The sequence below is a fragment of the Passer montanus genome, unplaced genomic scaffold, assembly GCF_014805655.1.
Source record: "Passer montanus isolate IOZ18808 unplaced genomic scaffold, ASM1480565v1 scaffold66, whole genome shotgun sequence".
Lineage (NCBI taxonomy): Eukaryota > Metazoa > Chordata > Aves > Passeriformes > Passeridae > Passer > Passer montanus.
In genome coordinates, this window is record NW_024371704.1 from 5968074 (window position 1) to 5982184 (window position 14111).

General features: G+C 40.6%; 1 protein-coding gene across 9 annotated transcripts in view; it reads left to right on the forward strand.

The window, feature by feature from the left end:
- MYO1B (myosin IB) overlaps window positions 1-14111 on the forward strand; it is a 107361-nt gene that overhangs the window by 25549 nt on the left and 67701 nt on the right. For all 9 annotated transcript variants that reach the window (XM_039728562.1, XM_039728561.1, XM_039728566.1 and 6 more), the window contains exon 3: window positions 3171-3286. In XM_039728562.1, the coding sequence (XP_039584496.1) occupies window positions 3171-3286 (116 nt within the window). The remainder of the gene's footprint in view (window positions 1-3170; window positions 3287-14111) is intronic.

The window sequence follows — 14111 nt, forward strand, 5'->3', positions numbered from 1 at the left end:
GGAAGTGGGACGTCAAAGGCCCTTGGTCATTGCATCTGGACTGGTATTTAGAAGTGATGTGTAATAAACACTAACAGCTTTTCCAGTTGAATTGGAATTTGGAATTTTCTTCCTGCTTGAGGTGTTAACCCCTTGTCTGAACAGGAATGAGTTGATTGTGTTGTTTTGGTGGAGAATGCAGAGTGTATTGTCATTTAAGCTGACAGAAATTTGAATGCTCTGTTCTGAAGCAGTGTTGCCATGCCACATGAGAGATGCACTGAGTGGGGGGTCCTTTTGATTTGTGTTCTGAGCAAACACAGAATTCACCTCTGCGAGTTGCAATAAAGTAGAAATTGGGAGGAAGGAGTATTATCAGGAGTCTAGTTAGTAAAACTTCAGGAGACAGCAGATCTCATCCAAACTTGCATAAGGATACCATGTCAAACCGAGAAAGAAATCAAATCTCCTGACTGTATTCTGTGCATCCATCATCATGAGGCCACTTTTCTTTCATTTTTGTCCTTAAGCAGGGAAATTCAAGAATTTCTGTTGTCCCTGGGGTGCTGTGGTATGGTCTCCCACTACTCTTGGGCGTTCTGCTTTCAGCACTGGAATGTTTCTGTGCCTGTCGCTCGCTCAAGGATTTAAGCCATTTATTTTGTTTGTTTATAATAGAGCTCTGGTGGGAAGACAGATGTTATGTGGGAAAGCTATTTTCCGGATCTGCTTATCCCTGTTATGTGGAATCTCACAGACCACCAGTAGCAAGTAGCTATTAGGCATCAGCTTTGAGAGATTGGCATTTTCAGAAGAGGAAATGTATTAGTTCTTGTAAGCAGCTTTGCAACAAACCCAATGACTTCTTGGCACACTTTGGCTTGGTGTTTAAAATGGATTGGAGTATGTCTTTGTTTCATTATAGCCATTTGACCTTTTGAAATATTAGTATTTTAGGAAATGGCCCGTATTTGTTCGTATCTGGCAGCAAAGAGCTGACTTGAATTCCCAAAATACATTGTCTAAGAAGCACTTAGCTATGAAGACATGGTTCTAAATAAATCTCATTTAAATGTCTGTATTCAAAATTAAAAATCAAGGTTTTCACTTTCAGTAATCTTTCTTTATCTTCATGTCCCAGGGTACTTCAAGGAACTTAGCACTTAAATTGTATTCTATTATGATAGCAGAATAGGGACAAGTCTTTGTGTTCCAAAGAATTCATGTTTCAAAATATAATGTTCGAGGTTTGGCCTTCTTCTATTTTCTGCTGATACTTTACAACACTGGTTTCACAACAGGCTGAGCTCACAAATTCCTAAGATTTAGAAGGAAACAATTTATTATTGTTTTATCAGAGAGGAGTCCTAACTGGGCTATCTGTGCACTTGGGAAGACTAGAAAGCTTCTTACTCTTGGGCATCTGTTAGTATTGCCAGGAATCTGTAGACTTCCAAATTGCCAAGGCCACATGTGTTGAGAGAGAGCAAAGTAAACACTGTAGAAAGGCAATTTTAGCATTTCCATCTTGTTCAGCCAAAGAGATTAGACGTAGTTGGAAAATTATTTCCTCCATAGGGGGAGGATGACCACAAAACCAGAACAATTTTTTCTTTATTTGAAGAACATTTACATAAGCACACACTGCAGTGTGTGCTTGAAAGGAGCAAAACTCTTAATTTTTTGGCTGCTTCTGATCCATCTCAGGAGTAGAAAACACTACAGGGATGAGCTGTGAGTGTCTCTGGAGGCCTCATGCCACTCGTTTTATCACTGCAGTCTGGTTTGTTCCACTCAGTTTGGGACAGAAGATGCCATGTGAGCTCACAGCTTGCCTGTGCTTATGTGTGCAATGGAAAATGGGAGATATTCCTCTCCTCACTTTCTGCTTAGGACCAGATTTAGTAGCATTTAGCAGGAAATTGCTTTAGGCATGGAAGTTACATCTGGAAGGGTTGCAACAATTAATATTTTTCATTTGTCATTTCAGCCCTGGCCATAATATTTGGTGTTCTACTGAACATGCTGGTCAGTCACTTGAGCTCCTCATGCCTCTCCTCCCATTTCAAAGTGCAAATTACAGTCTTTTCTCTAAGAAATTTTGTGGGGAAAAAATCCAAGTACTGATTGTCAGGTGCTGAGCGAAAGCCCTTTAGAATCATAGCACATTTAAAAAAAATATTGTGTTTTTTTTTCTTCTGTAGTTACTGCAAATGTAATCCAAGTAATGGGAACCTGTGGCTTTTATGTAGAGCATATACACCTCCCAGGGAGAGCTGGTTACTGGAAAACCATGTTTCATGAGGTGTTATTTATTTGTTTCACAGTTGTGGAAAGAGATACCAGACACTTGGGGTTTTTTTTATTAGTGTTTGGTCAGTATCTGCAGGCAGGATGGAATGGGGTTTTGGCATTTTTTGCCGCTCAGTGTATTTGATTGCAGCCCTTGGAGCTGTGGGATATCTGACAGTAGGCTTAAGGATTCAAGTTAATGGTGTACAGAATTGGTCTTCCTTGAGGCCAGCAGTGCATGGGATCTAACAGAGTGAAACAACACATTTCTCCCTTTGCTTCCCAAGGGTGGTGGTGAGTACGTTTAGAATCTGTAAATAAAAATCGCATTTCATGTCTGCTGAGGAGTCGTGGCAGGACTTAGTCTGGCTTGAACCCTGACAGTAAATCTCTCCTTTGACAGAAACCTGTCCAAGGCTGTTCCCCTTCAGGTTTCTTCTGTGCCTGAGGCTTTGACAAGGTGACATAAAGTTCCTCCTTGGGAAGAGGGGCACAGTCCAACGCCAGCCTTGCCTTTTGGGGTTTGGTGTGAGTAGCCAAGGGCTGAAGCAAAGCTCGTGTGACATTTGCCATGCAGATGGAGTCAGTTCTTCGTGAACATCTGTGTCCTTCTGCCTTTCCCTCTCTCAGCTGAATTAGTCACAGAAATTGGGCTTTCTTGTAGAAAATCATCATAAGAGGCTTTCAGTTATGCAGAAACAGCTACCTGGTACCCAACAGAGAGAGTACCTAAAAGGTGTTTTGCAAAGTATGAATATATTAAAAATTGCTACAATTAGGCTTTTTTTTTTTGTTTGTTTGTTTCCACAAAATATTAAATGGGCAAGTAATATATAAGCAGCAAAAGTATGTTAAAAAAAACCAAAACCCTGCAATAATTTTCTCTTTTCCTTCAACAGACATACATTGGCAGCGTGGTGATATCAATAAACCCCTACAGATCTCTACCCATTTATACTCCAGAGAAAGTGGAAGAATACAGAAACCGAAACTTTTATGAACTCAGTCCTCACATGTAAGTACAGCAAAGAAATTTTAGTTTTCATTCTGTCCGGGAACAGATGGTACCAGCTGTCTCTCTCCTCAAAAGATCTGTTGATTAAAGCAACCAAAATGAAAATCACACCACCACTCCCCCAAAATGAATTTTTATTAGCTCAGCCATATTTTACAGTGAAGTTAAAATGAGTTACTCTTTTTCTTTCATGCACTTAGGCCCTGGTATGTGCATTTCAGAACATTCCTCCCTAACTGTTAGCAGTAGCCAGTGTTACAGCACTGGGAAGCAAGCAGTCTGTTTTCAAGGAAATCTGTTTCTTTCTAAGTCCAGATGCCTCCTGGAAGCCTCGAGGTGTTAAATATGTTTGAATCATATAGTGTTACTTTTGATATCTGAAACTCCTAATTTATATTTGTGCAATGCAGAAAAAAAACCCCTTTCATGATGAATGCAGAAACATGTTGGATATGTCTGAATGGTAACTAGGAAAATTAAAACTTGGTCTTCTCTGTGCTGGCTGGAAATGAGCCCATTCAACAGAGGACAGCCGCAGCACCCTAAATGTATAATGCTAACTTTAAGACTGAAATTAGGATGAATAATAGGGCAAGGTGCTCTTTGTACCTTGTGGTGTGGCTGACAGTAAGGTACGTGGTTTTCAAGGTCTGCATGTTGCAGTGATCATTTCATCTTGCCAGTTTTGGAGGTGAGGCTGGAGCCAGCTGTTCCTCCCCTCAGTGTGACACTGGGAAGGAGAAGTGTTTCCAGCTGGTTGTGAGGGTGCACCTGACTCTTCAGCCACAAATTCAGGAGACTGACTTGGTCAGTCAGTGGTCAGATAAGTGTCTAAACAGGGCCATACATTTATGCATCTTCCTTCAGTGTTAACTTTTAGGTTAAATGAAAATTATGTGTATAAAATATCTTGGAAATTATTTAGTTAACTGACTAATTTTTTGCCTTAATGCTTCATCTCTCTCTCTCCTAGAAGCATAGTCTGAAATGCAAACAGCCCAATAATAGATCAAATAGGCTTCTGATAGTTTTTGGACCTCTTGGTTCTGAACTCTGGTTAAATTCAGGTTTTCTTCTTTGCTGTTTTGTTTAGCAAGCCCAATTGCTTGCTAAATTGACACAGTACCTTGCTAAAAGAACTTTCTGCTCTGCTAATTTTGTTCAGCTGCATGAAATTTGCTGTCAAATGATGGAGTATTTTAAAAATAAAACCTGTGAGTTAAAGTTTGTCTGACAATCTCAAAGTCAGTGTATGTACTTGGTTACACCTTGAATCAAGTACATACTAATATATTGATCTCCACATTTTTCTGTCTCTCTTGAGAGATGGTTTTTCAGAACAGAAATGGTCAAGAGTCATTCTTGTGTGTATTATGAGAGTCTGAACTTGGTAGAAAAGTGTTTCATAAACATCATTCATCACTAATGACAATAATTGTATGGTCAGGTTCCCACCTCACAGCAAGGACTTCTGGAGACCAAACACTAGAAATCTACTTTAAGAGCAGGAGACCGAAGTGAGAAAATATTGACTTGTAATTTTTGTCATGAGATCTCAATTGCTTGATAGTAATAGATTTTTCCTTGCAAGTTTGGATAGAGTCCCTAGTCAAGAAAAGTGTAAGCCTAATTTGTTTTGGACAGATATGATCGCTTCACAAATTTTATTTATTTTATATTGCTTCTGTGTGAGAGTTTTGTCTTTTGACACCTGCTAGGTGGACAAAATATCTTTAAAAATAAAGCATTAGGAAATAATTTTTATTATGGTATCTATTACTGATGCATCATTTACTAACTGTAGAAATATAAGACTATCTTACTTTATGGTGACCTTGCTTCCCTTCCCACCTGTCTCTAGATGCTTATGGGACCTGCAGAATCAGGAGAGTCACTTTTGGCTCTGCTAAAATTGGTAAACTTCTCACCATCTTCAAGAGATATTTGGGCAGTATTGTAGGTGTATAAAATAAGTAGTGCTATGTAGGCTGCCTGATGACATCTCTGGCAAGCCTAAACCACTTTTCATCCCCTTTAGTGTGGAGTGCCTTGTGCCGAGGATTTGTGCCAGTCCAGTTGTCCACTCTGCAAACGTGGAGCTGGTCCTTGGTTGCTGGTTAATAGATCATGAGTGGAGCTGGCAGGGTGGCTTGGAGCCAGGCCTGGGCTATTCACTATGCTTGCCTACCGTCAGTCAGGACAGACTGAGGACTGACAGACGTTGGGATGGAGCTGGCATCATCCCATCCTTGGAGCTTGCAGCTAATTCTAGGGTTGCCTGCTGTGGCAGCAGTAGCACACTGCTAAAAGCAGGGTTCAGGCGTGTCCAGGGAGGTTGCTGCACTTCCACAGGGACCTTGCAATCTTCAAGGTGGTTCTTTTTTAGCTGCTTAGGAGCTCTAATGAGGAGGTGCTATGAGACAAATTGCAATTTGTGGTGTTTGTTCTGCCGTGGGGGGTAAAGAAGCCCCATTGATTTGTGGAAATGTACATACTTAGTTTTCTTTGATGTGTAAATCTCTGTTGGGCCATGGACTCTTCAGAAGAATTGATTGTGGGTAAGACCACTGGGAAAGACTTTTGGCTTGTGTTTTGTGATCCTGAGCAAAGGAAAATTCTTGACTGTTTAGAAGGAAACGACTTCATCCAACCTAGAAAGTGTGTCTAGAAATAGAATTATAGTGTGTTACTTATTTCAATATCTCTTTTGTATAAATAATGTAACTTTGGTACTAGTGCTAGGGTTAAAAATGCAAACAATTAATTAAAACAAAATTTCTAGCAGTGGTTTAGTTAGAGATTGCTATAGAAACCTGGTCAGTATGGCACCAAAACTCTTCTATCTCCTGTTGGTATAGCAGCTCAAATTCTCCAATGTCTGCAGTTTTGGAGAGAACATTCAGGTTTGGGAAGCCCAGGATTTAAGTGTCAGCATCTCTAGAGCAGTCTGCCATGGGATGTTCCCACAGGGACAGCTCTGTATGGAAGCTCCTGGAGAACCAAAATAATGTTTTATTCCAGGAGTTTTGTGTGAGCTTCTGTCGAGGCTGGAGCAACTTGTGTGTGCCTCAGTGTGATGGGTAGGGAGGGTGTGCTTCAGAATGTCACCTGTCCCAGCACAGGGAAACAGCAGGAAAAAGAGACAGAAGTTTATAATGACAGGAAGGAAATCCATACCTGTGGATTTCCTGCTGTGTATGGTCACTGGAGAAAACACACTTTAGGGGTTGAAAAATCTGTTCAGGTGTTTTCTTAGCCCTAATCTGAAAGAGGAGGGAGGGAACACCTCGTCCTCTGTTCTGTGTTTCCTCAAGAGCGTCTGTGAGAGTGACTGATGCTTTCAGTGACGCCAGTTAACACTTAATTGCAGGGCTTGGACAGGGTTTGTTTTTCTGGGTGGTGTTTTTTTTTGTTTTTTTTTTTTTTTTTAAATGATCTCTGGAAACTAGAGTAGGCCCACAGTCACACTTTGAATGGGCAGCCAAACTGAATTGCTGAGAGAAAGTTTCTGGTCAGGTGATTTTGGATAGCATTATAGCTGATAAAATTTGATCCAAGAAGTTTTTATTTCAACAGCTCATTCCTCCCTGAGTGCACTACTCTGCTACTGTTGTTGTGGCATCCTGTAATAGAAGTGTTATTTTTCTAGGTCTCCTGGAATGCTTGATTTCATAGTCTGTGGCTATTTGCATAGGTGTAATAGGAAGTTTACCAAGCTCTTTAATTGCTGGCTTGTTGTTTTTGTTTTAATGTTGTTAATCTTGCTGGTTTTGTCTTTATCTTCAAGGCAGGATCAAACTTGTCTCTGGCTTGGCAGGGCAGAGTATGACATTTCAGTGTTCAAACAGTTTGCTGCTTGATTTGTGCAGTTCCTACACTTCTGTTCTGCTCTCTCAGTTGATGTAATTACTCTTTCAGTTGATGTAATTGCTGCTTTGCTTACCTTGTGGCTGAGCTAGTCATGAGAGCAAACCAAGCTGTCTATCTTGCTGTTTTACATTGATTTCACTGGTGACAATGGCAGCTGCTGGCACCTTTGAAGTGAACGCAATGGGAAATCAAATAAATTATCATGCCACATATTTGTAACCATCATGCTGTATCACTTCCCTACCAGTAACAGATTTCCATTGAGGGGTTGGAGAGTAGGTGCTTTCTTGAATTTCCCGTTTTAACCTTGTCTCCTGGCTACTAGCAGCTCTCTGTCCCTGGCAGGGAAGGTGGCATGTGGCTTTTTGCTCCCCTTGATGGTCTGAGATGCCCTACCTGCTTGCTCTAAAAGAATTATGGATCATTTTAAGTTGAGGGACAAAGTAAAAGTAGCAGCTGTATTGCTAATAGCCAGCTACATTCAAATAAGAGTTCAGTCCCTGTGCATGTTTCTTAGCTATGCACTGAAGAATTTAGGGTGACATTAGAGATATGGAGGTGGCTTTTATCACACACATAATGAATTCCACTTAGGCAATTCGCAGTATTTTTTTTAGTTATTATTATTTTAAATCGACATTTCTGAAGTTTTCTGAATAGTTTTGCATGTAAAGCTTTCAAATTTAGTCTTAAATTTACACAGGCAACTCCAGAAAACCAGCTTGCCTTCATATGGGATACAAGCACAAGTATACCAATGGGATACCTGTTAAAATGCAATAATGAGGAACTTATTAATGTTCCTCATTTCAATTATTGTCATGTAGATAATTATTGGGATAAATCATTATCCTGTGGATATCTGCAATTATTCTGACAATGGATACAATTTGTTGTTTCCTTTTCAACTTTTGAGCCAATGTAAATGCTGAATATAGAAGTTAGATTTTTGCTTCTGACACTTTTTCTTTTTCGCTGGTGTTAAAGGATTGGATGTCTTCAGGAACACCAAAGTTTCAGTAACTCTTTTTCCTCTATGATGTAAAACAAATATTTTTTTTTCTGGAGGGTGTGATAAAGCTCCAGCTGGGAAGGATAGTTTTTACCTATAAGTAAAAGTAAGCTTTTACCCATAGGTAGCAGAGTGCTAAGATGCATGGTAGCAGTCTTTGTGGAAGACGATGATGTTGGGATGAGAGCCTGTGACATAGTTTGTGTCCTTCATTGCCCCAGAATGTTTATTTTAACATTTCTGATTCAGTTTGTGCTTTTCTAATCTTATTTTTTTCTTTTTCTTTAACTTCTTTAACCACCCCACTGTTGTTTCCTTCACCTTGCAGTATCTGATTTTACAGACAATTTGTTCTTATTCCTAATAATTCCTGACTTCTCCAGAGACTCAGTCTTTGGTCTTGTTCATGTGGCTCAGCAGAATTCTGCTTTCAGGAGAGATTTATGGCTGAGGGAAGATGCTCACTTCAGAGGTTAGTTGGCACAGTTGACCACTGGGCAGGGAGGGAACATCTGTGACTGGTGGGAATCATAAATAGCAGTTAGAGAAGACTTGTGAGTACCTAGTTGTTAAACCCATGCTTGGAGTGAGTTGAAAGAAGAAAAAGGGGGTGGAGCCCTACAGAGAACCTTGAAATCTTTTTTTGGTTGAGGTTAGGCTTAGGATTCTCTTAACCTCTGTAGAGAGGCAGAGCTGGCCGTGGTGTGTCCATGAATGTAATTCCCTCAAGCATAGAGGTGAAAAGGGGATGAAACATCACATTTACTGCAAGAGCCAGAAGGACTTCATGCCTGAGAAGAGCCTCTTCTATTGCAGTGTTCTGTCACACCAATCATGGCATGCAGTTTCCTACATTTTGCACTTGGTTGGAGACCTCAGAAGTCCTTCTGAGGAGACAAGAGTTTTGAGGAAGGCAGTTGTGATGTGGCCATACTGAAGTGAATGACCTCTGAAGAGGCATTTTGCCAGTTTGAGTGCTTAGGGTATAAAGCAGGGTTTCTTCTATATACAAGAACTAATTTAGCTTTTCCTGAAATTTGAGCAGGGCTGTTTTAGTGGATTTGGATAGCACATATTGCAGCCATCTTGCCCCAGTGCTCCAAAATTGCATATAGTGTTATTGACAAGAACAGTATTTGCTTGTTTGCTGCTGGTTTTAGATTGCATGAAATTTTTTAATAATGCAGAATAATACAGGAACTGATTTATAGCAGGATGTGCGGTTGTAAGGAAGCTCCAGAAATGCACCCAACACCCAAGAAGTATAAACAGCCTGAAAAAGCAGCATATATATGAATGTCATGCTCTATTTCAATTTTCAGAATATTCTGGAGTGACATTTAGACTGGATTCCAAAGTTTGGTGGAACGAGCCTTTCTGTTGGTCTTCTGAGTAGCTCAGTCTAAATTAAGAACTGAAAAGGCTCTTTAAATTCTCTTTCGCCTGGCCCTGGTGCTGTCATTGTGCTGTTGGTGCCCAGGACACGGGATGTCCAGGATGGGAACAGACAATGCCATGTAGCAGCAGGTGGGCTGGGGCTGGCAGGGCAGCTTGCACACAGCCTGCCTGGAGCCAGCCTGCATTTCTGTGCTCCTGTGGCATTTAAACACTTCCTAGCCTAGGAAGGAGTATATATAGAGACCTCAGCGGTTATAAAAAGCATCAAGGCAAAACTGCCTCCCAAAATACCCCAGAAGATGGAGAGTGCTGGCTGCCTCTGGTCCCACCCTCCCTCATCTCCCGGTCTCTCAGAAGCTACAGCAGTGTATTGTGCTGTGACAAAAGCATTCAGAAGCACCAGTTCTGCTGGCTCACAAACCCTTTGGGTGTCCCCAGCCACAGCAGCTGGCCGTGCTGTCAGTCCCAGCTCCTGAGGTGCCACTGCCAGAGGCCCCCTCTCTGGGCAGGACCCAGGAGAGCCTCCTCATCCACCAGTGTCTCCTTTGGAGAGCTGTGTGTGGTCCTAGCCAGCCCTCACATCCCCAGTGGGCTTCTTGAGGAAGAGGAATGCAAGAATTTGGGTACCTTTAAAACACTGTGAGTTTCTAAGGGAAACACTTAACTTGAGATCTGTTCCAGATGCTTCTGTAACTCTATAATTGTTGTCATGGTTTACAAAGGAAAATAATCTTGGAGCATCCCTCGTGAATTAACTGCTGGCTTAGAGTCTTAACAAAATCATTTTGTTTTCAGAACTGTTTTCAAATATTTACTCGTACTCCTGTACACAACATACTTCACATTTGACTTCAGTCATGTTGGGGATGGAGAATCAAATGTTTTTATGTTTTTGGTTATCTGTGACAATCTCTCCCTCTTCCTTTTTTTTTTTTCCCCCTTGCATGTGAATGTATTTGTTATAGTCTGTGTTTGTTTGGAAGCACAGAAAAGTTTGGAACTTGGCTAGGTTATTAGACTGAAGATAATTAAGGAAAAAGGCAAAAAAAAAAAAACAGTGCCAGAATATATGTTGGGGATGTGTGTAAATGCTTCAGCAGTCTAAACTAATGGTAATGGTAACTTTTTTTGCCAGATCCCATTTCTCTCATTTTCCTGGAACTGGATTGTTCTCTCTAGAATTTATATTATGCCATTGATATTTTTAGTTCATAAAATACCGAGATTTTTTAAAACTAATTCACATTGTCACATGAAGTAGAATGTTCAATAGCTTCATTTTTCCTTTCACTAGAATTTTGGGACTTTTTGTGTGCTGAAAATGAGTTGTACTTAAAGAGGAGAAACTACTGTGTTTCCTTTCTTAAATGTAGTCTGAAAAGTGAGGACAGGTAGAGGTCCTGTCAAAAAGGAGACAAATCCCATTTTATGGACTGTGTATACATGGACCAGAATTTTCATTATGCCTTGCCTGCACTGGCAGCCTGGTATTCTCTTTAAGGTCTGGGATTTCAAATTGCAAGTAAGAACAGCTGTTGTTCTTTCATTGGAAGTGTCTCATTGTGTTTAATGGTTGTCTTTTTTTCTTCTTTTTTTTCCTTTAAGCAATTTAGAGCCCACTAGAAAATGCCCATCTGCTCTGCTAGGAGCCTTTGTTGTGATTTTTGATCCAGCATCAACAAGGTTGATGTTTAAATCCTTAAAGAAACACTAGTGAAATTTCAGATATAGTATCACTGTTAAGAGCAGATCATTTCCCATTCAATCTCTTTTTATCAGCACCCTTATGCAAAAGATTGTTTTATTCAGCTCTGGGTACAGCATGGTTAATGTAGTTTGGGTTAAGGATAAACTTTTTCTTGTTAGGAATCAGGAAATACAGTCTTAATATTTACAGTCTAGCACACTGAATAATCTTGTACTTATGTTTTGAATAGATAAGAGAGCTGGGACTCGGGTTTACAAACAAAGGTCTGAACTACAAAGACAGTTTAGTTGTGGTCATTTCAGTAAATTAGTTTAAATCTGCATTTTTCTTCCATATAGCTTCCATTTTACATACTGCAGAAATGATTTTTAGTTGCTAAACCTTGTGGAGTTCAAGCTGCAACTGGTCTTAATTACTCCAAGATGATTCTTAGTGAGAATGTAGTGAGGATGAGAGCAAATATGTGCAGTTGACATCCTCCTTGAGCATCAGCATTCCAAGCAAGGACGTAGATGCAGTAAATTGTTACTGGAAATAGTCCACATGGGCTGAATTGGAGCCTCATGTTTGAGCAGTCTGAAGGAGGCTTTTCATTTCTTGCTTTGACCATTTGTGGAAGTATGATTTTGGACATATGTCCACAAATCCCATTCACAAACTTGAGCAAATGGCATTTAATAGACTAGATAGACATGTTAGCTCAGTGTTGTACCTGAGCTAACAAGCTCTCAGAAGCTCAGATAAGCTTCAGTGCCTACTTTCCCCAGGGGCTCATGGCAAGGACTTTATTTGGAAAAGAGAGCTGGGAGGCAGAAATTAAGTTGTGTAAGCCTTCTTAACTTCTTAACAAACTACTTGGATTGTTAAGAGAACTTAAGAGTTACTTGCAAAATCAAAACGGATTCAGTAACACCTCTGAGTAGAGTAGCAGCATAACTATGTAATTACATAGTGTTGACATTGCCTTTCAGATGTTTTCCAGATAAGTGAATTACTTTTATTTGCAGCTCTGTCACTGTTGTCTTTGATAAACGTGTGGGCAGCTGCATTCTAGCCTTTGTTACAGAGCCTGGATTTCAAATCTGGTGATTGGCAGCTTAGTTTGGCTTACAAATATCTTTGAGGATGTGAGAATACTCCTACTGCCCCTCTGCCCTGCTCTGAGAGCCCACCTGCAGGGCTGCATCTAGCACAGGAAGGACAGGGACCTGTTGGTGGGACTCCAGAAGATCAGAGGGATGGAGCACCTCTCCTGTGAGATTTGGGATTGTTCAGCCTGGAGAAGAGAAGGCTTTGGGGTGACATAATTACAGCCTGTCTGAAGGGAGCCCACAGCAAAGGTGGACAGAGGGACTTTGGACAAGAGCATGAGGTGACAGTTCAAGGGGAGCTGGCTTCAGGCTGAGAGTAGGCTTGGCTTGGATATCAGGGAGAAATTCTTTGCTGAAAGGGTGGTGAGAGACTGGAACTGTTGCCCAGAGAAGCTGTGGCTGCCCCATCCCTGGAAATGTTCAGAGCCAGGCTGGATGGGGTTTGGAGCAACCTGGTCTAGTGGAAGGTGTCCCTGCCCATGGCAGAGAGGTTGGAACATGATGTTTAAGGTCCTTTTCAGTCCAGTCCTATGATTCTCTGATTGTATTTCTTCAGTACCAGGATAATGAATTTGGTGGAATGTTTGGCATTTTTTCTGCTGGCAAACTGTTGCAGTCCACTGGAGGGTGTTGCTCTAATGAATGGCTGACATCTGCTTACCTGTCTCACCAGGCAGAGCTATGAGGTCACTCACAATGTGTCTTTTGAGATGTTGTAGCTCTCCTGTTTGTGCTGCACACTGGAGTATAATTGTGCTGGATTATTTCTTTGTGAGGTGGGACCTTTTAAAACATGTCCTTTTCTGTGCAGTGGGTATATGAAACTGTGCACCTCACTTTGCTGTTTTTCTCTCCCTGAGCACTGGAACATGTTTCTTTCCTTTAGGATAAAAGAATAAATTTATTTTTCTCTCTTGGGTTATCAAAGTACAACAAATTTGTTTGGAAAGCATTGATAGTTCTGCAATAAAATTATTTGCAGTGAGAGAAGACCCTGCAATGAACACATGGTATCGATAAACCCTGCATGGTTCCAAAACTTGACTTGCTGTATCTCTGCTGTCGCTGCATCAGGAGGAAATTACTTATTTCTGCCTTCTGACTTCAGGATGCTTCCTAGGGTTGCAGGAAAAAAAGCAAGGTTTTCTATTTGCTAATCAGGAGACTGTTTTTTTGAGGCAGAGACATGGAACACTATTTGCTAAGCGTTTTTTAATGTGAAATCATAAGAGCAGCACTCTGCCCTTCAATGCCCCAGGAAAACCCCACAACCAGCACAGCCCTGTTGTGGTTTCATTTGTGAAATGAAGAAGTCACTGGAGTTTTTGAACAGAGCAAATTAGTACTCTGCCACTATTTGGGAACAGCACACACTGTAAGTCCCAAAAATACATCCTATTTATAAATTAAAAAGAAAGAAGAAAAGCAATTTGCTGTATATTCCTGTCTGTATACGACTAAACAAGTTGTGATGATCATTGTTCCCCTAATAGGATTATAGAGTCTTTTCTTCTAAATATCCAACTTAACCTGTAGTCTGGGCTTGTTATTTCTGAAATAGCTGTGAATAATTTTAAGGACCACTTTTTAACCACTATCTGTGTTTTAAAAAGGAGGAATAATTGGTTTGCATAGTTTTATTTTGATGGAAAATGTATTCTTTGTACCAGCTAAGAAAAGATGAATTACAGTTTTTTTGGGGGTGTTTACTGATAGCATGCTATTCTCATGTTGGAACAGCATAAC